A 25266-nucleotide genomic window follows, 5' to 3' on the forward strand; every position below is an offset into this window, starting at 1 on the left:
CATGAACAGATAAATCTCTTTTAACAAGATATTGGAGAGTGCATAAACAAGCCTAAATGCCTTGATGACTCCGACGGTAGCATGATAGATCAACCACAGCTTCATGATCTCAAATATCTAACCCAAAGTTGAGATACCATTGTTGGGATTAGTAACTCTACAGAAGCTTGCCACTTGCCCCCACAACAGACCTCTTTCAACATGAAATCCACACATGCATAAACAAGCCTTAATGCCTTAATCACTCCAACGGTAGCATGATACATCCAATGAAAAGAATCACGGTCCTTGTCATGCAATGTGGCTTGGAGGGATAGCTCTGTTGTCTTAACTCATAAACCAATTTGTAGAGGAGCTCAACCAAAAGGCATTGACACGGGAAGAAGGGTATCAACATTACTGAAAGAATGAAATGGCCAATTTACAAATCATTTACAGCCCAAATCACAATTGTCATCCCTTAATTCACGTCATTGGCACGGCAGTGGTGTGTCATAGACAAATTTCCCGTACGTTGCGCGTCTATGACAAAAAGCAGGAAGGATGTCAATTATGATTTGGACTGTAAAAGACACTTGCACGAGGATATAATAACAGTAGCAAAATTCGCCATGACAAAAAAGCATTTCCTTCAATTATTTTTTCTGAGCAGCTATGCTTAAAAAGTGTTATTAAATCAATTGATGCTGGCACACTCATTATGGCAAATCCCGGAGGAAATCAATGATGACAACAGCTGACTATCTCTTTAGTAGATGGGAATTTCAAAAGCAACCTGTTTGTGAAAACGTCACTTCACTTTTTATGAACTAAGTTCAGTATAGTAAAGCAACCTGTATGCGATAACATCTTTTTACTTGTTTACGAACTAAGCTGTACAGTAAAGAGTGCTCTAGGTTTTCAATGCCGACAAGTCACTCGACATAACTACTACACCAACAAGTTTAAAATGCCAAGAGGTCGGCAAAATCCTCAAAATACGAAATGTTTCAAAATAGTACAGAAACATGTCAAATATGAAACCCTTGTATTCCCGATTGGGTAAATGCAAAGGAGAGGTTTTATATCAAACAGTAGATGATGTTACAACATTTGATAACTGGTAACTGTGTTCCTGACATTGACACCGACACTGCCTATACATATATCAGTCAAAAACAAAGACGTCTGCTCAAATTGAAGTGGAATCAAATATTCAAATCCTATAAGCCTCTTGTTGAAACCATTTATTCTGCGACGTTGACGGCTGATGGTGATGGACATTTCAGATAAATGGAATGACTTTCCTACCAAACACTTTATGAAAATGCCAGAAAGCCTGACATCTAATTCTAAAGTTAGCTTTTGTAAATTCCAGTTGAACATTTTCAGGGCTTCGTAACAATTATTGAAGATTTAGACAGCTTTGAGATAAAAGAGAGACTTATTAGCTAGCAGCATTAATGAAAGAGAGTTTTTCACACAGCACCACCTATGGGGGCAAAGTGCAAGTTGAAAATCTTTGAAACTGCAAAGACAAAATGGCATTATAAGACCTTTACGCCACCCAAAGAATGCCCAGTATCAAAGGTGTCATTATTTTTAAAATGCATACAGCTGGTGCAAGCAATTATGTATTGTCTTTCAACTGAACATGACAAGTGGCCAAGGGGAAATTGGAGCAGATCATAGTAATTATACAAAGTATTCAATTAAGCCACCCTCCCTACTGGACTTAGCATTTCCTCCTTCGTCATCATTCACCACTGGGATTACCATAAGATCAAAGGGTAAAAGCTTCAGGATAACTAAATCATGATGTTTTTATACCAAAACAATCAATCATAAAAGCACGGTAGAAGATATTAATCATTCTGTTGTGGCAGAGATCTCATCTAACCTGCTCGACATCTTCAAAAGAGAATAATTATTTCTATCGCAAAAAAGCATAATTAACTAGAACATGTTGAGTGTCTCTGAAGTTTGGAATAATGAATAGTAGATTTTGTGGCTGAACCTCTGCTGGTGCCATAATATCATTATGATTATCCCAACTATACTCGCTGAAGTTGACCATGATGCATGGCTTTGTCCAGGGGTGAAGGTACTTGCGCTAAATATGTAGATCACATTTTCGACTAGACCGGCCTAAATTTATTCAATAAACCATGTCAGAATTTAAATCAATGAGCCATGAGAGAATTTAAACATCCAATAACTTCAATCGAAAAAAAATCCAATTTTGATGATGGCCCCAGAGGTTTTATCACTTAACCAATTGTTATTGGTCTAGGATGGACTAATATTGACTGATGGATATCAAGATGGTTTAGATGGTCGTTTGCAGTTTAACTCAGATATAAATGCAAATTTCAGCCCTGACCATAGGACTGGCTATTTGGCCAGTTTGGGGTACACAGACCTTTCTAATGAGATATTCTAATAAGAGGACAACTCGGGATAAAGTGTGGTGTCTGTAATAGAGAGGGTTTCCTCAGTAGGGAGGTGTCCGCCAAGGGAGCTTTGAAAATTGGAGGCCGGGCTATCATCAAGCCTTGGCATCCAAATGCATCTTAAATTCATTACCAGCGCACTGGGCAGATAACACTATTGTATGGCTTCATTGTAATGGAGTCTGGCAACCAGGGGACAACATATCAGATCTAGTCTCATACCAAATGCAATTTGGACATGAATAAAGTGATTGTGGACATGCAACTATAACATAACTACATTTACTACATGGTCACCAAAGAAATTAATATTATTTGTTGCCAAATAGTCTGCAAATATGATCTAGTGATGAACACCATTACTGTCAGGGGCATTTCCTTGGCTATTCTTCCTCATGGCCAGATTTGAAGTGCCTAGATCTTACGGTTACACCCATACCCTTACGTGCACCCATGTTGATGGATGGCGGGACAGACGCCATTCTGAAGAGTTCGTTTACCAGCCCTGCTGACGTTCGTCAGCTGAGCCAAAGAATGTATCTGTCCCTAAACCACTTATTTAATCATGTCAACTGCCATTGCTCTGCTGCAAACAGAACTAAAGCAGACGCAGGCAATACCATTAAATGGTCTCGTTTAAAATTCATGAAAATTCCAATCAGAATTACTTTGTACGCCTAAATATATTCTGGGGCACAGATGCCCTAAGACTTGACTAAGATGTACGGGCCTCTTATCTCCCCTAAGTCGGATTAAATCTGCTTAACAAGTTAATCAACATGGTTTTTAATATGGCCTCCATCTTAAAATGTTATCGGTGTTGTGCAGAGGGGCAGCCATGCCAGTCAAGTCTGACGTTATTGGCTCAGCTTGATCTGCTTTAGAGGATTCCTCGGAGGTTTTGGAAGCCAACTAAGTCGGCAAGGTATGCCAGCTCAGCAAATGTTTTTTTGCACACTTTTGGACACATCGCAGCAGCTTACTGGACTTTGAGCAATGAAATGAAAACACTGTACATGCTGCAACAGGGAGAGAGCATTATTTCTGATCTCAGCCCCTAGCCCAAATGATAGAAGACCAAAATCAATCTCAAAACTGAGCCAATAGTCTTTGCAGATATTCATTTAGATGTCATTCCCTAGTCTTACTTCTCGCCCAGGACACAAATTGAAATCTCACCAAGACGCTTGGTGCAATAAGGATTACAATTACATTCCAAATGTAAAGAGATTCAGGTAACAACCACACTCAAAACATCCAGACAATCTGACTATGACTTGAGTAGACAATTCATTTAAAAACATTAGCCATTTAAACCCAAGAGTAAAGAGATTACACCAGGACAAACATTAGAATATTGAAGGTGGGTTCACAGTTGGGTGCTGAATGCCAACTCCAAATCTATGACCGCCATCCGCACAAAGATTAGGATGAGCTGTCTTAAAACATGGATTGGGACAAACCACGCAGCAGGATGCAGGCATTATATCCACTGAAAAATAAAGACTGATAGGAGTCAAAAGAAAAGATCAATATCTACCAACTTATACCGGCGAAAGACACCACCCTGAAGCTCTGGGTAACTTTGTTACCGATATCGGACTGACTGGTTAGCGTGCATCTCAAAAACTCCAAACGCAGAAGAAGAAGTGGAATCTACCGACTTCTATGCCAATTTACTAGACCACTGGAAACTATATCTGTGGTCAATGAACTAACGAAGAAGCAAAATACAACTAAGAAATTTGTTTTCTTCAATCAACTACGTAAGCTGACTTAAGTTAATATAGCGGATTTCCTTTTTAGGCGCTCAGCATGAGGAGCTGCTAACATCACCGTGATTAGCCCAGGCGATCTCCAATCAATACAAGATGGGATGTGTCAACCTCTCACTCACACGTTATGCAAGGCATTGACAAAATGACCATTGGCCACGATAAAAATAAATTGTTGCCTCATCAGTGAAGTAAGAGAGCTTTCTGGTCTTTGGTCTAAGCAGAAAAATCATCTATTGTATCCTCAGACAGCACTTTTTTAATCATTGTCACTTGCACAATGCTACATTTCCTTTGAATCTGGTCTCTGAGTTTGAGTCTCATCATTACCTCATTATCGGTTACTGGATTCTATCGAATCTGTTATATCCGCACGCAATGACAAAGGATCCACATTGCAGGAGGGAACTGAGAGCCAATCAGTACCCTTATTGATCGTTACAAAGCCCTGGACCACCTTTATACACGACCAAGATTTGACCATATCAATTATTGGTATCTTTGACCTTCTCCACTGGTCACCTCATCAGAGACACCAACCAATGGCAAATAACACCCAAAAATTGTACCAGAAACACCCTCATTGCTTTGATCTAAAAGGAAAGAGAAGAAGAAAAAAATTACTCCCAGAGCAGACGTGATGCCTATTGTGAAGCCCATTCCAATGAAAGTATCAAAGAAACCCCAGTTTGTTGTGTGAGGATCGGTAGACGAATTGATATTCTGGCTGCGATTCTGTGAAATGGACCCAACAAAATCATCAGATAACCCTCATTTTCCCCCTGGCGATCATGAACCTGATGCCCGGTGTGCCTAATGGGGGTGAAGGAGACATCAATTGTTCTCTGGACTGTTTTTTATCACTCGGACACCATCACCAGAGTTGCCAGCTATGGTTATTGCAACCCGTTTGAGCTTATACCGAAGCGCTTCTGTCACACACAGGCCTATTACAGGTGGAGTCACCTTTCTGTACAGGCGCAAGTGCGTGTGCAAGGTCCTAATGAGACTCCAGTGATAGTAACAATCAAGATGCATCACAGCTCAAGACATCATGATGCCATTTACAACACCACAAATATTGTACATTCCAAATATAAGTTGAAGCGGTAAGCAGGGCCATGATCTAATAAGCCTTCTTCCACGACACCCTGCAGCATAGAACGATATCATTGGGTAGTAATCTGGTATGATTTGAGATCAGTCATTGGGCAAATTTGCTTGATGTGCAAGGTTATTGATTTGATCTGCCAGTGTCTCTTCCAAGAAACTCTTTAAGGGTCGACCATAGGCACCACCATTTTTACTAGTTCTTGAACTCCTAAAGCAATTAGAACCCCTTCAAAATGAAGTGATGCCCATTCAAAACCTTGAAGGCTGTTCTCTGGAAAACAAAGAACAGACTCCACTCTAGAAACTGGCATTCACCATGTTTTGAAAGAGCTCTAATTGCTTTAGGATTTCAAGTTCTCGCCAAAATGGTGGTGCCAATACGTCAACTCTAAACATGGCATTTGTGTCTCTCAACAGCTTGTCTCATATCTTCACAGTCCGAATTTACTGTTCTCAACAGTTTCCTATTGACGTTTTAAATCATTTTGGACAACCTGTCCTCCCACGCATGCAATGTCACAAGTCACTAACTTGTTCAAATGGTATAGGCAACTGTGTTTACCTTGATTAACGTTGGCCATCACACGGGAGACACTCTCTTTACACTTGGGGGTTGTTTCAACATTTGATAGACAATCTGTCAGACTCCTTCTGAATGTCAATTGCACAATTCATATTCCACAGTAAGTGCTCCTATTTGCGAGGAGTTCACAGAAGAAACTGCTTGGCTTGGCATATGAAAGGTTCTGTATACCAAATATCAAGGAATTTTACACAAACTCACCATCTTTCAGTCGTCCAATAAACCCAGGGACATACTTCAAAAGATAGTAGCTTTAAATATTAGGCCTTAATTTTGTAACTCTCTGTTGCGCAAATAGCAAAGTCCAGACAATTTCTCCAATTTTGAGTTGCAGAAGGTACATATGGTTGGGAATAAAGAAAATACTAGCAAAAGGGGGTGGGGATTTGAGATTGCTGTATTATCGGAGGGGGATCAATGAATAAAACTCATTCAAGAATGATTTACACATGTAATTGAGAGTGGCCCCAGGGTGCACCTCGGCCAATATAAGAATAATTTGTTATTTTTCCATTACAACAATATTGTTACTGTGCTCCGATAGGTCTATTGTTGAAGAAACTGGGAGCGGTTTCATACATTTCCACAGCCCACTAAAATGCACTTTTGTAGAATAATGAATTAAGGGGGGGGGGGATAAATACCCTTTAGAGCATCATGCAACCATTATCCGTGTCGTGCTAGCATGGAGTCATTAATCAGGGATCAGGGTATCTCATCCTTAGGACAATACTGGCTCTCATGAACAGGTTGAAAATTATACTCGTCAAGAAACCAGGAAATGAATAGCCATTCGAGGAAGGCATAGCCAAAGGGAATTTTATTGAATTAGTTTTGCGTGTATTGGTTTGTCTCTACCATAAGATGGCAATGTACCGTGAACCAAATTTTTTTTCCCCGCAATAAGCAAAAATTTTTAAAAACCCTCACAATTAAATAAATGCAACATCAGAATTAACATTTTGCGATTTTAATAATGTCAGGATGTTCCGTTTGGTACAAAATGTACTTAACAACTTGCTGATAGCTTTTTGTAGTTAAAATCTGTCCTTAAGATTGGAGGCTATCATGTTTAGTTTTTACTACTTTTCCTGCATCCACTGATGGTCCACTTGATAAATCTCTCAGCAAATGACCCCAGACAAAAACACCATCAAGCCATTAAGTTATTTCATTCATCACTCATCTCCAGCTGGCTGGCTGAGCAGAGCTACGATCCCATGACTAGTCTCCTCATTGTACGCACACCTATTACAGAAAGGTTACATATAAAACCACGCGCAATATATCAATGCTGTTGGTCTGTCACGTCACGCTGTCGCATAAGTTTGTGAATAGCTGGGGAGTCAGTCCTGCGAAGGATTAGGAGAACAGGAGGTCATCCAATAATATTGTGTTAACGCTGGTAGTTAAACATCAAATTGTTTGAGAGGTGAAAAAATTACCTGTAGTTTAAACAGGAATACTTTCGCCTTACGAGAGCGTACAATATTTTGGAATATTCACTACAGTTTTCTTTATAGAATCTTTAGATCTTATTATTTCTTGGAGTATTGTTTCGTCCGAGTCTGTCACTCGGGATTAATTATAGCGTCGGGAGCTCCCTGCAGCGAGTGTCTCTGCCCAGGTAACTCCTGCCACGTTTAACGATCGGGTGGGGTGGTGTCACTTAGGGAAGTTGGTATCAAGAATCACAATGGAATAGATTGCTATTTCTTACCCCGTTTTTCATCACTTGATAGAGAGGATTACTGATCATTCGGATTATCAAGTGAAAACAGCTTGGATTCTCACCATGGTAAGATTACTGATTACTTTCATTTTATCAAGTAATTTTCACAAAATTTTTATAGATGACATCTTTTCCAATGATACTTTGATACTTTGAGCAACAGCAGTAATGGGTGGTCAAGTTTCTTTTGTTTGCTACTACACTGAGAAACATGGATAACAGCATTCCAGTGGTTTGTACTGTTTTCAAGAGGAAAACCTTTTTAGAAGTGTTGATGTAGGTAGACAAGTGCTAAACTTCACCAGCAGTCAAACTGATCAAAATATTCAGGGGATCAAGGAGTCAAAGGAAGAGGGGGCACATTAATTTCTTCAATGCAAGGCATCTTCTCCAATCAGGAGAGGGGACAGGGTAAACTACACCCCCTCTTGAACCCTGCCTGTCCTAAAACTGTCAACTGATTACTTTATCTTGGCTTCTAAACCGTGAAATATACCTCAAAGCGTGTCAAAAAAGAAAACAGCTGTCATAAAGATAACTTCATCGGATTCCCACCAGAGAGAAGCGAGTTATGCTATTTCCCAGAGGCACAAATCACCACCTCATCCCGCTAATAACCATCGTCAAAATGAAACTGACACCTACTAATTCAATTAATTTGAGTGGCAGCTGAGAGCATGTGCAATTTTATTAATCAAGGGTGAAAAAGCTGAGGGGGAAATATGAATAGAACTATCAATTTTAAGGTCCATGTATATACCAAATTCACGAGGTGTGATGTCATTAACCAATTGGAGTTGAGAGCAGCATATGTCACCATGTAGCAGTTGTCTGGAAGGAATTTTTAAAAAGAGCCACACCGCATATTAAACAAAGGCTGGTTGGAAGTTCTGTCAGTGAGATGCCCTATACTCACATTCATTTGGCTGCCAATGGGAGATTTTTTCCTGGTTTTCAATTTGATTTAAAATAACAAATGGTTGGTCACTTGGAACCAGTCTGAAGGTTAAATATAGCGTTAATAAAATTTCAGAGTTGTTTATGTTACCATCAGTCCTCAACTGAATTAGGAAGACACTAATTTGATTACAACTCAGTAGCCATCCTTCAAAATGCCGTTCTGCTCAGAAGGACTGCTCAAATACCAGTTGGTGGTACATGTACATGTATGTCTAACTTAAGCAAGTTCCTAGTTCACCTCAGCAGGGTAGTATGACTACAATAAATTCTGTCTGATAGCCTCATACGGGATACTTCTATCGAACCAAAAATGGTACTCAGTAGTACTATATGCAGTACTTCCGAATCTTATCCAAATCCAAGCCCGGCTCCTCAACAGATTATTTCAAGTGTGAAATGAGAGCTCCTGGATGATGTTGGGAATGAATATTGGCTTTTGAATGACTGGCATCAATCCAAATTCAACAAATGCAACCTTAGGAAGTGTTTCGTGAAGAGGACTAGCATTTGATTGTTGACATGCACCTCAGTGGAAACTCATCAAAGGAGATGATAGCAAACAAAGAGAACAGTGTCACTCTCTTGTTCCAACACTTCATAAACTGTAAATATTTTCACTGCACTAAATATTGGCAAATTTGTTCATTTTCATACGGCGATAGACCTTATATCGTGTTTGCTGCCAAAATTTAATTGTTGATGCATTACAGTTGAAATTTTCATGTTCTTTTAAATAAGTTTGCGTTTGATGGTGTCTTTCCAAAAAAAGCAAAATAAAATGCTCCCAAAAATGTCATGGTTTACTTTAGGCCTCATACCTTCAAAAGGACATGCAACAAAAGGTGCCACAATAAAACCAATATTACCAATCTGGAAATATTAAATATCCTTTGACAGAAATTATTCAAGCTGAGGCTTATATTTTAGGGGAGAAAAATTCATGAGTGAATATTTTGAAATACAATGACTTACTTTCAGACCGCAACTTTTTGGGAAAGCAACACATCGATAGCAATAGGACCCAGTCTCAAATATCCCCTGAGAGAATCAGTGTCATTTACATCAAAATGAGGCAATATGGTTCCCTGTTGCAAAAATGCACAGCACAACCACATGATGTCGTCATCCCACTTTGAAATATTGGAACAGAGACTTTAAGATTCGTGTCAAACTTGAACTTTTTCCGCTGAAAGCAGTACAAACCGAATGTTTTTCATCACATCCACTGCGCATACAAATCAAACGGAATGTAACATCTTCTGAATTTATTAAAATATTCAGTTTGGAATTAAAATTTTGACAAGTTTGACAGAAAGAAGAGAGCTCTTTCTAAAATACAGTAGCTTTCTGAAAACAACAAGAAAAACAAATCTGTATGCTATACATTTTGAAATTTGGTGCAGTCAATCTGGACTTTCTTGAAATTTTCTGCCACTAGATCCAAACAAACAATAATTTTCCTATTCTTTATCATTGTGTTATATAAAATAATGCATAACAATTTTTCTAAAACAGGGCTGCAAATACAAGAATGTGGGACTGAATCAAATGAGTCCTGAGAAACAGTAAGAAGTGAAAAAGATCTGCTGCATCTTGTATCTACAGCCTTGCTGAAGATGACAAGTCCACTGTGCGATGGAGATGCCGCTTGCATCCCGGCACATGGACGGGCGCGATGCTGCGCGTTGCCTCCAGCCGGAGGTAGCATGTGCTGCATGGCTGACCCCAAGTAAACCGTGCATCTGCCAAGAGGTTCCAATACCCTGAACCCACATGAGGGAGTTTTTCAGAAGTGGGTTATTACAAATATTAGACCTTCAAGCTTTTTAATGCTAATTTTGAAGAAATGTAACTTTGATGTTTTACAAACATAACGAATGAAAACTTAACTCTTTCATCCCAGAGGGAGTGAGATGAAATATCCACTTAGCAAACTATAATTAAAAGTTTATAAGTTTTCTGTGAAATCTATTGTTCCTTCCGACACAAAAACTACTTTTGGATGTCAGACTCAACTTGGTTAAACATCGATGTCTCTTCTTTTGAATTTAAAGTACTCCTCAACAGATATACCAGACACAATTTTTAAAATATTCAGTTTAACAGATTTTGCAATACTGAAGTGTGAAATAAACGTGTTGGACGGAATTCACTTTTTGAAAGTCTCCCTATCAAAAGGTTTAAACTGAAACTATGTAAACATTTTTAGCATTCTCTCATTTTGTGGGACTATTTTAATAAAGTAGACTTGCATGTAGTTCCAAATTAAGGGTTTTTGATATAGTCTCTTGGCAGATGTGACAAATGCATGCAATACCAGAAATGTACCCAAAAACTACCAAATGGAATACCACATTGCATGTTTTCCTCTTCAGGATGATCTAATAGATAAAGGTTTTTTTTCAAAAGAAGATTTTGGAGGGCTGGTAAAAGCCTGTTTTTTCATTACAAACAGATCATAAACACCAGGTTTTGATTTTCATATGTTTTTCTACAAAATGGTAAACATGAATGATAGAAGTTAAATCGACTTGTTTCTGTTCATTCAAATTGGGTTAATCTGCATTTAGACATGCCCGAAGACATGCCTCCTCAGGCTAAATCTAATAAACTGATCTCTAATGAAACAAATCTGTAGCGATTTGTACAAGAGAACTTTCTAACAATCAGTGCCTTTGAATCAAATATGCTGAGATGCTATTCCGATATCGTACAGGCAGGCATGACTGATCATGAAATCGAAAAGAGAATAAAAGTAATTTCGACTGCATGTTGATTCTCATCAAGTGTATCCCTCATGTTTTACCTAATATCAACCATTTTTGCATGCTTGGTCATTTTATGTCAATTCTGCGCCGCCAATCCACGGATACCGAGAGTGATTGATACGTTTCCACAGGAAGGAAGCAGTAAATTCATCATATGGAACATGCCCAGATTTTACGGTAAAGGTAATTTAATCTTTTATTTATGAAAAATTGCCATTCAGATATTAATCTCTTTTACTCTTTATTCATTGAAAATGTTGTTTTATATCGTGACAATAAAATAAAAGAGTGATATCATGCAGCGGGGAAGTGGGGATATTGAGTAACAAGAACCTGTAACAAAGAACTGTGATGGGCGAGTTTCAATGCAATTCTTTAGGAGTTTCATCGGTACATACGATTGAGGCTGGACGGACTAATCCTCAGTACACCTTATACATGGAGAGTTACAGGAAAATCTTGCTTACGTATGTCATAGAGAAGGACCGATTGGGGCCATCGGTTGTCTTTGACTGCTGCAGCTGCAGGACACCATACGTATATATACTTGTCATGCATATGACAGTTTGTAGAAAGTTGCAAGGACAGTGCTGTAGGAGTAACCAGGATCTACTGGATTTACAGACCAACAAACACGTCCCAAACTCTCAAGGAATCCTAAAATGATGTGTTTCTATCAACACTGATGTACAGTACTGAAAATGACCCTTTTTATCTCAATACTTTAGTCAAGGAGGAAAACAATTGATGAGTTTCTTTAATTTCAGCTGAAAAAGGTGAATTTAAGATTCCGAATTAACAGCACTTGAAACATGTCCAGTGGTACAGAAACACACTACCACCTCCACGATGTAATACCCCAATGCCTCACAGACAGTTCAAAGACAGCTTCTTTTACTACAACAATGAAAAGAAATAAATAATTTTGTCAAGAAATATTTCATTTCCATTATTGCCGTCATTCCATGCAATTCATCTTTTTACCGATGCCTGAAAGCCAAGAGAAGAACTCTTTATGAGGAAACTACAGTTCAGATTGATTGCCGCTTTTTTCCTCCACAATAATTTTGCTCAACAATGCGACAGATTTATTTTGAATAAAACATATTATTTTGATAACTCACCTCTGCATTCTTGAAATCTAACATAAATCAAAATTTTTGCTCAATTTTGTGGTAAATACCATAAATTGTGTCATTAGGGTGATATACGAAATGTTAACTTTAATACTACCATGGCAATCAATCACAAAACTTGATGCTAACAGGTTTAGGAAACACAGACTGGTATTGAGAAGCCCCATCACTTTTTGCCACAGCTTGTTCATCAAGAACAGCTCCTTTTCAACCTTTAGCAGATGTAGTGAAGGTAACTGTTCAACCTTTAAGTAGGTCAAATATATATTTTGAATCAAAACAATTGCCAGTGCTAAAAATAACCTTTATTATCTTGCAAAATCAAGTGCATAATCTTTCTTTTACCAATAACAGCCTGGAGAAATGGTTCCACAACTGACTGAGAATTTTATCTTTATATTGCGCCTTTAAAAGTACCGAGCAGCATACTCAGGATAATGCCTAGTAAAGGATTTGGAAAAAAAGGGAATCACAAGAAAATAGCCAAAATATGTGCTCATAGATAAATTCATTAAAATAACCTGTGTCCATCAGGGAACCTATTGTATTTCAAACGATATGACATCATACATGTCATATGCATTAAATTTTGAGGTGACTTATACACTGGGTTACTCTGTTGCGCAGAAACAAAATCAGTCCATGCATACTTTTGAAATGTTTGGTATCCACGGGACAAATCAGTGGTGCATTTTTCTCTTTATCTGATGCAAATGTGAACACAACACTATTTCATTGGAAGAGTCAAACAAAATAGTTATATCATCAAACGTCATCAAAGATTATCTTTCTATCGTAGGTGAGGCAAGCTTGCCAAATTGGAAGGCCTGCCTGATTCTAGGTAAGCTGGGCACTGATTCTCCAGGATGATAACAGTAACAGAAGAGAACTGGAGAGAAATCAGTTAGAATATGGGGTTAAGAATGATGATTAATTGATCACAGAACATCTGGTCCCTGCCATTAATCTTTCTTTTGTCTGAAATGCTTCTTCAATTTCATGTCAGACAAACAGTATAAAACGCCACATGTTTTTAACAACAACAAGTTTTGATCAACAAAACTGGTTGTATTATTTGGTATCGATTGACTTGCAGTTTGGTCAATGTGCTGCAAAACTAGGTCAATACACCCCATGCTGTGCTTGGCGCATAAATGAAAATGTAACCTAAGCACTTGCTGTCAGTCGTATTGACTCATCCTGATTTCAGAGGCGCCACTACCATTCACCTTACAATTCGTTTTCTAATAGATGCAAATCGTGCTCCTCTAACTAATAAGTAGGGAATAAGATTTTATTCATAATTCTAAGGACTTTTGACAATAGACAGTGGCACCACAATTAAGATGTATTAATCTAAATTAAAGCATCAACAAAATTCCACAAGGGATATTGCCTGCAATCTTTTGCATTAGATTCCCAAATAATCTAACTTTCGACCGAAACAAAGTCTTATTACATCCTCCAAGAACACAAAGTTGCCAATTGCCACAGTTGATTTCACCCCCTCCCCTCTTCGACGACGTAGATCAACATCATTGGGCACCGAGCAGTTAGGTGAATAAGACGTAGATCTACGTCGATGGGCACAGGTGATAATGGATCGCTTTTTACGATACTGCGCATTACTCCTGAGCGACAATTTGTAATATGAACCGGAATTACTTTAGTTGGTCGGGTTTTATTGATTACTTAATGGCTTTCGAAGTTGACTAAAGGAACTACTGGAGTCATATCAAAATTGAAGTAGGGTAACACTTGACAGGTCACACTCTACAGTAATGTGACAAAGTAGCTCATCGATTGTTTGATGGATCACTAAAACCTCTCTAATAAGGACACCCTCAGAATTGACACGTGCTCTATTTTAAGAGAGGTGCCCTGATTAGAGTGGTCCAATTGGATGGAAAAAACACGTAGGGCCCAAAACAAGTGTCTTTAAAGAGAGTTTCCTGAATAGAGAGGTGTTTGCAAATGGAGGTTCCACTGTACTGCAATGAACATTTGAGACGTCAAAAAAACCTGTTATGACAACTCGTAATTGCTCGACAGGTATTTGCAACAAGAATAACAATTATTAATGGTAGTGTAAGTGCCTTCATGCACGAGTTGGTCAGATTTTCGAGAAAAAAACACACACTGTGGTACGACTTCTGGGCAAGAGTAAATGCTCCACGGCATGCCAGAGTAATTAATCCAGCCTTTCTGCCTGGATGGCCACTGCTGGGCAACAGCAGCTTACGCAGGAAAGCTGGAGGCAGATATCCTTCACTCCTCAATAAAAAGCAGCTTTTGCAGATTCAATATCAAAGCTGATCTCGGCCTTCGTAACTGATCTGGGTGATGAGGAGAGCTTAGTCTAAAATCAACTAAATAGAGGGTGAATCTTACCATTTTTAAAGTGATTCTAAATGGACAGTAGACGATGGGCTGAAATGTTGGACTGTGAAATGCATAATCACTGCCAGAGGTCCATATCTCTCTGGGCTTGTTATTAAAGAGGTTAAGACGAATTCTGGACTCGAACAGTGTGTGTCTGTCACTGCAGCATTGACTCACCAGAGTGCTTTTAGGAGGAGGGTGTGAAGTGTTCCCACTGCCAGCCTTGTTGCAGTCATGTTTGAAGTCTATTTCCATGTGAACCACTCAAACCTATTTGCCCTGGACTCCTGTTTATACAAAGTAACTGAACAAGTGATACCAATACAAAACCTTGAAATATGCATTTCTAGATAAACAATTCATAACAGCAAATGAACTGAAGTGGTTTGTTTTGAATAGCAATGCCTTGAATGTCCCCCTCCTTACATTAAAACAAGCTGATATAATAAATACATATTGGTTACCCCATTGCAGAGTTCACTGAGGACATGGCTACCATTTTCCAAACTTGCGTAAAACATGACCCCAAGACAACAAACCCTGGAAAATTGCATATGAGTACATTTCCACAACCAATGGATGATCTTTCTACTTCCGCATATCTAGATGAACGGCAAAAACCTGATACTTCATTGACTTGAAATGACCATGCATTCATTAAGCGCCGTTTGCCGACCACACACGGAAATGGATTGGCCATCTTTTCCTGTTGATGGTACTGGATGATTAAAGTGGATGGGGTTAGCCTTTCCTGTCTACAACTGTCCATTCATATCACGTCCAGTCCTTTTATTCCCGTAGACCTGAGAGTTCAGAATGTCATTTCTGAAATCGACTTCTTATTTCTGTGAAGATCAAGCAATTCGACAATGTTTTTCATTCCATTTCAAATACACTTGCTCTGCTTTCATGCTCAAACATACTTGTCTATCGACAGCTAGTGCTTTTACATGTTGGTGCAAATCCAATGGAACTATTCTGGTTCCCCTCACAATTTCAATAAAAAAATCTTTGAAAATCAACCACTGAAATAACAACACTTTGAACATTCTTTGAATTTGACCATAAATTCTGAAAAGTGAGGACCAGCTGAGCCTCGTTTTCAAAGTTCTGAGCCACCTCTGTCCCCGAACCCAATTAGCTGATGGATCTAGGATTGGGTGGAGGGACAGCGTTGTTTGTGATGATGAATACTACTGTGTTTATGATCAACTGTTTATCGAGAAGCTACTTGCGTCTCCAGCATGGTGGATTGGGGTAATAAGAATTATGGAGCAAAAACGTGCTCGGCAAGCAACCTTTGATTCATAATGATTACTTGAGTGATATTCAAAGGTAAAGTTCATCCCTCGTCATATATACACCTTTCCAGAAATGGGGCGCTGAGTGTCCAAAATAGTGATGTCATAAGGGGAAACTAGGCCTTATGGTGGAGGGACAAAGGAGATAGTCATGGTTGACCAACACACTTGAATGCCTTTGATGACGGACAAGGGGGAAAAAGTTAGTTCCAATGCAAGCCACCAATTTCGGGAAGCATGTATAGGCCACTGGGAAAGGCACAGCAAACCCACAATCAGCAGAAGATACCCCGCAGCACAGACTGTAAAATGACTTTTAGGATTTGGAGGATTGCCGGCATGTTTGCATTGATCACAAAAAGAATAAGTGATGAATGTTTTCAAACAGTGGGCAAAGGCTTCAAACAGATGATTCTTAAAGCTGTTCATCAGGAAATGATAAATAAACACATCTTTATTTGTTCTTTATCAATCCCTTTCCTAAAAATCAACTTTATGCCATACTTATATTTCGTTGAAGAATATTATCAAGAAGACCACCAAAGAATTTAGTATGATTTCACGAAGACAAATACTTTAGACAACCATGAAACCATTCCACATAGGTCAACTACCTGCAATCAGCCTAGGTTGAAAACGGACATCAATCTCTACAAGCCAGGTCATTAAACATGGCCTTAAACAAAAACAGAGGGATGTTTCCAACGGCCAACAAGAGTTCATTAGTATCATTAGAGATATCAGTGGTCTGCAAGGTACACTTTAGGAACAACAACCAGGCAAGCAAGTGGCCAATTTACGGCAGGTGATTAAGACCCACCCTGGAGAATCAGCACCACATTTCCGAGGGTGGAAATGTCATCCCTAATCTTGAGGTAATCTTGCTAACCAACGGAAAAAGCTAAAATTATGTGGCAAAATCACACAAACATGACACAGGCTTGACAATGCATACCCGATATGAGTACATATGCAAAAGTCTAACCTGGGTAGAGTATAAACGACATAAAATTATGCATCAAAATCACACAAAGATGGCTCGACAACTCTTCTATTTGGTGACCCAATTAAAACTGCAGTAAGTTAAGGTGAAAATACGTTATTACAATTCTGATTCTTCTTCCAAAAGAGGCAAGGGCACATCTGAAACTGAGATATAACGACTGGTAAAAAATTAAGAAATATGCGGCCTCCATTAATACCCTATCTTTCTTATCCTCATCTTACATCTTCAAAAGCAAAATATCCCGAGTTTAAAATGACTGTTTGAAGTTCATTTTCAAATAATTTGATATAATGACTGTTTGAAGTTAATTTCCAAATAATTTGAAATAATATTTGATCTTTGGCAATTTGCAAATCCTCTCAACTGAATCAAGTTTCAAGAGATGACTTTACCAACAGCTGAAATTTGAATCAAAGCAATGATTTTTGGATATAAATCATGGATAATTGTTTAACTGTTTGAATGCCACTCTTCAGCATTGAAATATTTAAATTCCAACGCTGCATGCTCATTGTATTTTATTGTGCTACAGGTACATGTAAACAGAAATACACATTGCCTTAATTAAAGGTTTTGTGATAACAAAGCACTTTCTTCACTTCATTAATTCCAATTTCATTTTACATGATTTCCATATCGAACTTGACACAAAGCAATTATTCTGGCAAATTTACCAGGCAAAAGTCAATAAATTTGGCTAATCAAGGCCCCTGGTTTCAAAATCATACAAGGTGATGACAGCACAATTGGGCGTCTGCAATCAATATCCAATCCATCTTAAGTTCCGTGAGTTTAACAAGCCAAGCCCTTCACAGGAAACTGAAGAGTGAAACCAGCCAGGGGACATGCAGCTATGAAATGAAACAGAATATGAAATTGACATTGTTGGAAAGTAAAGACTCAATCAGAACCCTCGTTCTCACGGGATAAGAAACAAATTGGAATAATTGAAATTATTTCAAGACATTTGCTTAACTTTCGAGGAAATTGAGTTAGTTACACATAATTCTATTAGAAACTTATAGATTGATTAACGAAGGACTAAGTTTGCAGCTCTATTAAAATAAGCACCATGCCAAGAACAGGCGCCAACGAAAACATGCCATGTTGACGACAATATAAGGTATCGGGCTAAGAAGGCAAAAAGCTTGAAAAATACTATTGTGATGCACTTTCAAACTGGCTGTCTGTAAAGCTTAGATCAATACTTTTGAACACCTGGTGCCTTCTTTCTGATTGTGAATAATAAGTTTCCTAATAGTATAGATTCAGTTAAGAATAGTTTCAATTGTTCAGATAAAAGTTATGCTGCACAATGTTCATTGTTGGTAATGATTGTCAGCACAAGGTGACGCCGACCGAAAATGGCTGCCGCATCGATACGGTTAAGCAAAATGGGTAATATCGATATTCTTCAATATATTGTTGCCAGCGTGATCGAATAAATTGTATGGAGATGCCACTGACCCAGCTCTAAATGAACCTCAAGTAAATCAATAATTTGGGCCAATTCAACACCTGTCTTTGATGTTTTCATCAGGTTGCCAATCTAATTCTCATGGCCACAGATTCATTACCCGACCATGGTTCTAAATCCAGGGACGTATGCAGGAGCCTGAGGCCAATCGATCTAGGAGGGAATGTTTTCTTTGTCAGCATCGATAGAAACCACAAAATCCAGCAGCAGTTGAGCATCTCTCCTCTTAATCACATAATTGATTCAATTAGTGAGTTAATTGCCAACACCTGTTCTTTGAGGTGTCCATGCTCAGATCTAGCATTCATGGTCACAACAAGATTATCAAGGACAACTAAAAGGGAAGGGTTTGGTATGTGTCAACTTCAACACAACATTGGTCATTTGATGTAAGAAGCACAATGAGGAACTCGCTAGTGACGGCTTAAACAGATCAGGTTGCTCTGAATAGACACCTCCATGCCTTTGCTCATGAGCAAGGCTGAAGAGGCATCATCCTTCTTTTCAGAATCTGCTTTTTGATGATTGCACATACTTTCTTTGGTGATTCTTCAAAGTGCGAAAGCAATATTAAGACCCTTCCATCACTGTAAGTGTGCACAGATGTCAACTATCAATAGTACTGTGGTTCCATCCTTGGTAGAGGTTTTGTAGGAAGTTGGCAAATAGTCACACATTAACCAACCATTTCGGGGGACTTAAGCTTGCCAAGGCATCCCAGGCAAACTGAGAGCAGGGCTTCAAAAGTCCTACATGTAATAAACTGTTATATTTCCATAACTCCTGCAGCCCAGTTTTAGTAGTCGGGGACGAGAGGCAGATCTTCTCAGTCTTGAGAAGTTTCAGTAAGTTTGCAAATGACATGAATGAATAAACCAGTTCTGAGGAAAGCTATCGATCATGGAAACAGGCAATTGGTTCAGGTGGGAATGAAGGCGTAATTACCCACGGACTAATTCCAAAACCGCACCGTCAGGCAGATTAGCTCTCCTCCAAATCTTATTCTCATGGCCAAAGCACGATTAGCAAGGTTATTGAACTTGCCAACCTGAGGTGGCTGCTCGTCGCTAGATTTTTGTTTGAAAAACCAACATATCTCATACTCAAGTTGTCCCTTTATATTGCTCATTTGTTTGGTGCCTAAGTCATATTCAATGACGATTAACTTCTGAACCTTTAAATTTGTCCAACATGCATTTATTTGCATATGGATTACGAGGAAATATTTCAAAGGAAAGCCGGTTGATCGAATCTGACAAATCCAGTAAAAGACATTGTGGATTTTATAAATTGTAGATGTAAAAAGCCTCCGATAATGCAACGTTTTGCTGCTAAATGAGACATAGCAACAGACTGTGTAGACTCTATTAAGCTGGTTGTGGGGTGCCTGTGCAAAAGGTCAATACTATGTGTAATAGACCTTGTGTAACTGACACATGTGACTCGCTCTACCAAAACTGGGCACTTGCCGCATCTGAACTTGACAGGTTGATACGGACTTGTTGTTCATTTCCCTATTGTAGACCTTTTGTGAAATCTATTACAAACTGATTTGGTCACATTTCACAAAAGGTCTACAATAGGGAAATGAACAACAAGTCCGTATCAACCTGTCAAGTTCAGATGCGACAAGCGCCTAGTTTTGGTAGAGCGGGTCACACATCTCAACCAGCTTCAAGGCGTTTATAAAAGGTTTCATATTCCTAGCTACATGTACCACGAGTTTTGGGGGAAAAAAAGAGCCTGTCGCATATGTTTGGTAATGTTTTTAACAAAGACAGATAATGGTTTCTACAATGACAAGTCTAAAATAGCCACAACGAGAGACAAAACTTCCATGAAACAACAATTGTTGCCAATATTCTGATCAAAAATTTAAAAACTTCAATATTCTGTTAAAAATAATATCCACAAAAATCATTGTGAGATTATGTTGAAGCTTGATTTTTAATAATTAAACCATTATTTGAAAATATGAGTATTGATTGTTTTTCTCTGTTAAATTCAAGATATTTATCCCGCGGCTAATCTCTTGAACAAAGGCACAACCTCTAAAGTAAACAGAAGGATTGAGTTGAAATTTTGTTCTTGATAACGAAATAGAACAAGAATGGGTTGAAATGTTATATGGGATTGGTGCATAAATAAGTCAGAGCCAAAGTCTTTTCCATACCATTTGACACTATTCACTTTATTGAAAAAATACTTTTCATGAATTTATTTGTTTTCTGATGTTCTGGTTCTTTATGCACAGAATTGTACTAAATTCGAAGAAGCAACAGACTTTTCCAAAATCTAGTTATTTCCCTCGACAACATTTCACAATGGTTGTCATTCCTTACATCATTGCACATTCCTGTTCACCTGTTCAAAATATATGATAACGAAGATACTTTAAGTCAATAATTAGCAAGACATCACCCAAGGCACGAACAAGACATACACCAGCACAGCAGCCGTTGGCAACAATTAATTTTTCTTTAATGTAAGGAAATTGCTCATTATAATGGATGTTCAGACATTCTTAATCAGCTTGTCTCTTTGAACTTTTTTTTCAGCAACCTTGCTCTACTCACACACGTGAGAGCACACAATTGAAAGCACAACAAATGAATTACAGTCCCAATCACAATTGACTTCCCTAAAATCATGTCTGTGAGCAACCCAGCTTGTAATAGTACATGCAACGTTCGAGTAACAGAGAGAGGTCACAGGAACGTGAGGCACAACTCGGCACGCAACTCGCGCGTACATTGCCCCGAAGCAGAAGGGATGTCAATTGTGCCTTGGACTATAGTTGGCTGATATCAACTCCCCACATGATTGTCTTCATTAGTTTCATAAAAGAGTTAAAACATAATTTAGTGACATTAAACATCCTGTCCTTTTTTATCTAACTCTCTATTACTGTACCACATTTGAAGCCAAGCCTTATCAGGAAGTTTCAGAAAAACTCCGAATAATGACAACAGAAAAACAATCCAAATCACACCAGAATTTTGATATCAGTGCTTACAACTTGAAATAATTATCAAGCCTTAATAATGGGTTGGAACATTTAGCTTATCACACTTCAGCACAATATCATTTTGTTAACTCTCAAAATGGGCACATTTTACATGATAACAGAGTACAAGTGCATTAGTGTTAATACGAATTAATCTAGCAATCAAGAGCCACGCAAACGCAAAATGTGAAATGTAAGTCAGATTTTATCATCTGTGAGCTGTCACCGCTAAACCAGGTGCAAGTTGCTCTGAGCTTCGTTAGGTTGACACAGACTTGTTGTTCGTTTCTTTGTTGTCTGCCTTTTATGAAATCTGAGTACATCGATTTCTTCAATTGTCCCCTTAAGTCATGTAGGCTCATCTTCTGTGCAACGTGTGCCTGGTTTTGCTGTAACTGGTCACATTTTTGTCAATACATTTGTCATCATCTCTAATTCAAGTGTGCCGTTATTTCTAATGCTGTGAAAGATCTTGTCAGATTTAGAACTTGCCACAACCTTAACGATACGGACCTCTTAATCTGGAGTTGACTAGTGCGTTTGTCAAGTCAGCACATTGTGAAGATTCGAAGTGGCAAGTTGCAACATCAATATTTGAGTGCAGACGGTAATATCGGTAACCTAGAAATTGACAGCTCTGAAAGAGTATCAACGAGATATCACCAAGAGACTTAGTGCAAACCTCTGAGCGTTAATATTGTGGAAACGTGAGTCAACATACTTAAACTGACCAATGCAGCAATGAACAAGTTCAATGTCATTCAGTGTGAGATGCACGAATAGCATGCTCAATGGTCTAAAGAAAACAGTCAAATGTGTCAGCCAAATATTTGGTCCCAAGTTTGCCAAAGAGGGGAGCTCTGGCGTCCATTTGATTGATAGGACAGGCTGGCCGTCAGAGACCAGAGATATTGTGCTGCACCCCAGAACCCTGAGAGGAAACGCAGATAGATATACGAAATGTGAGGATGTCACTCGATATGACCTGAGGGATTTGAGATGCCAATGGTCAGTTGGATATCTGGAAATGTAGACCATAACTGACCAAGCATGTAATGTGACGAGCATATGGAGACAACCCGAGGTATTATAACAGGACTTATAACAGGACGGATGCTTCACATAACCAAGTTAGGTGATCTTCAATACCGGTGTCAGAAATGTCTAAAATCAGTAGGGAGACTGACAACACCCATACCAAGGTCAACTTTGAAACCATGATGACAAAGACTGATGAAATACAACCAAGTCCATAGCACACTTATTAGACTCGACAGGAAATAGCTGAAGGAAACGAGCACCCCTGGCTCTAACTAACTACACACTGTTAAATGGAATTTAATCAGAAGGCAATCCTGGGGCAATAAGACGAGGATACGATGCTAACACTCGCTAATAGCCTGCGGGTCTTTCGCCAAATAAGGGTATGGCACTCATGTTGCCCACACATTAGCTTTGCTGTTTGCCAAATGGTGTGGAGTGGTGTTAACTAAACATTTGCTTATTGCAGTGGTTGTTGCACTAACGTAACATTTGTCGTGAGTGTGTTAACTCAACACTGGCAGGTGATATTGGCCAAAGAGATAACCAATATAGCGAGTGGTCTAGAAGTAACCAAACATCTGCAAACTTGCTGACCTGGCATGGAATAGTTTTACAAGAAATCCCAAGCCGGCCAGTAAAACAGACATAGCTTTTGCAAAAGTACCTTCGAAAAAGACTGAGAAATCTTCACAATAGCTATTAAGTCAACATAAAGTAGTCTGAGAGTATAGAGCACAGTTTCTAAGTTAAAATGTCAACCTTCCAATTACTCTCACAGCTTCAAATGGTTGCCAATCTGTACACTTTCATGTACCTAATCATAAACATGATGAATGGATACTTTTCATGGTAATAACAAGTATTTCTCATTCGACCACAGGGAAATCAGTCACTTTCTATTCCGAATAGGAAACAACGCAATCACCAAAAGAAAGACTTAAAGCCGGTGTGCAGTATTTTTGCAGCCCCTCTGTTGTAGCATTAAGAGAAGGAGCTTCCTGATACTTTGCTTTAACTGTGCCACAGCTACATGGAGAAATGTACAGAAGAAGACAAAAATGTTTTGAGACAAAAATGTTCTTATGCCATTTTTTACAAGGTTCCAGGTTCACCTCAAATGCCAAGGGCGAAAAATGATACTTCTTATGTATTTGCCAGCTTTGTCCACAATTTCCATGAATATTAAGAACACCCACAGATCCATGGGTCTCATGACTCTCACTGCTAAACAAGGACATGAGAATGCCCACAGACACGATGATTAAGCGGCTCAAATGTCACGCCGGACCTACACAGTGAGGAGCATTCTCCAGGATTAAAGATGTCCAGACTTTGATCTTGAGTACTGAGGGTTTGCGGTTTTGATATTAACAGATCCTGCTGAGAAAATGGCCAGCCTAACTAGACTCAAGCTTAATGTACTTGAGCTAGATATAACACATGGAATATCTGGCCTAGCGAACATGAAACACATTATCTGGCAATACCACAGATACAAGATTTAAGTCTATCATACCATCACTGAGGATAAACAGCAGTTTTCTCTGTCCTTCTCGACTTGAAATGGACCCTCAAAGGACCGGTCCAAGCTTCTTTTTCCCTTTGGCAATCAGCTAATAGGCCTTAAGCTGACTCCTTTAGCTTCTGCTCATTCAGAACAACATCCTTTGTTGACATGTTTAATGTTGTGGACGTGCAATGCTGATGTCGATCAAGGTGTCAAAAATCCTTCTACAGATAAATATCACAACTGGTAGTCACATAATCTTAATGATTTTTATCTTAAAACATTGTGTCTATGAAATGATATGCAGTCAGTGTGAATCAATCTATTCTGTATTTTCTATTATAGTCGTCGGTCATTCCATTCAATAGCTGTTTTCTCAGCCGTATGCATCTGTCTTATGCCAATCATAATTTAGTGACCTCGAAACATGATGTCATGATTGTGCCAGACATCTGAATGAAGTCAAGACACTAATGCTTTTGTTCTCAATAATGAATGTGGGATGATACAGAAAATGGGAAATTCTGCACAACAGTAACAATGAAATTACACGTATCTAGTCTCCTCATTATTTGGTCTTTGTTACAGCATGTTAACCATGTTAACACCATCGTCTATCACTTCTTTATTTCCAAGACGAAAGCATGGTGTTTTATTGCTGCCTGTCATACCATTTTGCCATTTGTGTCCAGTCTGTGATAATAATTTCTTCACTTTTCTCATTCGAAAAAAGCTAAAACATTCTCATGACAGCTTCTAATGGTATTACATCACATCAGATAGTCTTCAGACAATGTAAGGTCCTAAAAAGCCCATCAAACGAGGCTACTTTTGATGGATGACCAAGCTTATTCAAAATACTGTCACTGTAAGAAGCTTGCGTCAGATGATTGGAAAAGAATGTCCCCACAATATATTAATGGTGATCATTCTACAGGGTGTAATAAACATAACCATTTAGGAACTTTAACGTTGTTCGATCCTTTCTACACTAGGGCTGAAGTTTATGGGCGGTGTCAGACATGCATGTCACATCAGCTTTT

General features: G+C 38.7%; 2 protein-coding genes across 2 annotated transcripts in view; one reads left to right on the top strand and one right to left on the bottom strand.

Annotated features, from left to right (window-relative positions):
- Positions 1-25266, bottom strand: part of LOC135488316 (ubiquitin carboxyl-terminal hydrolase 47-like) — a 143960-nt gene that overhangs the window by 29887 nt on the left and 88807 nt on the right. The gene's annotated exons all lie outside the window — the stretch shown is intronic.
- LOC135488317 (FMRFamide receptor-like) overlaps positions 7271-25266 on the top strand; it is a 60323-nt gene continuing 42327 nt past the window's right edge. The window contains exon 1 of the mRNA XM_064772877.1: positions 7271-7701. Coding sequence (XP_064628947.1) covers positions 7699-7701 — 3 coding nt within the window. The 5' untranslated portion in view covers positions 7271-7698. The remainder of the gene's footprint in view (positions 7702-25266) is intronic.

Source organism: Lineus longissimus, chromosome 5 (assembly GCF_910592395.1).
Source record: "Lineus longissimus chromosome 5, tnLinLong1.2, whole genome shotgun sequence".
NCBI lineage: Eukaryota > Metazoa > Nemertea > Pilidiophora > Heteronemertea > Lineidae > Lineus > Lineus longissimus.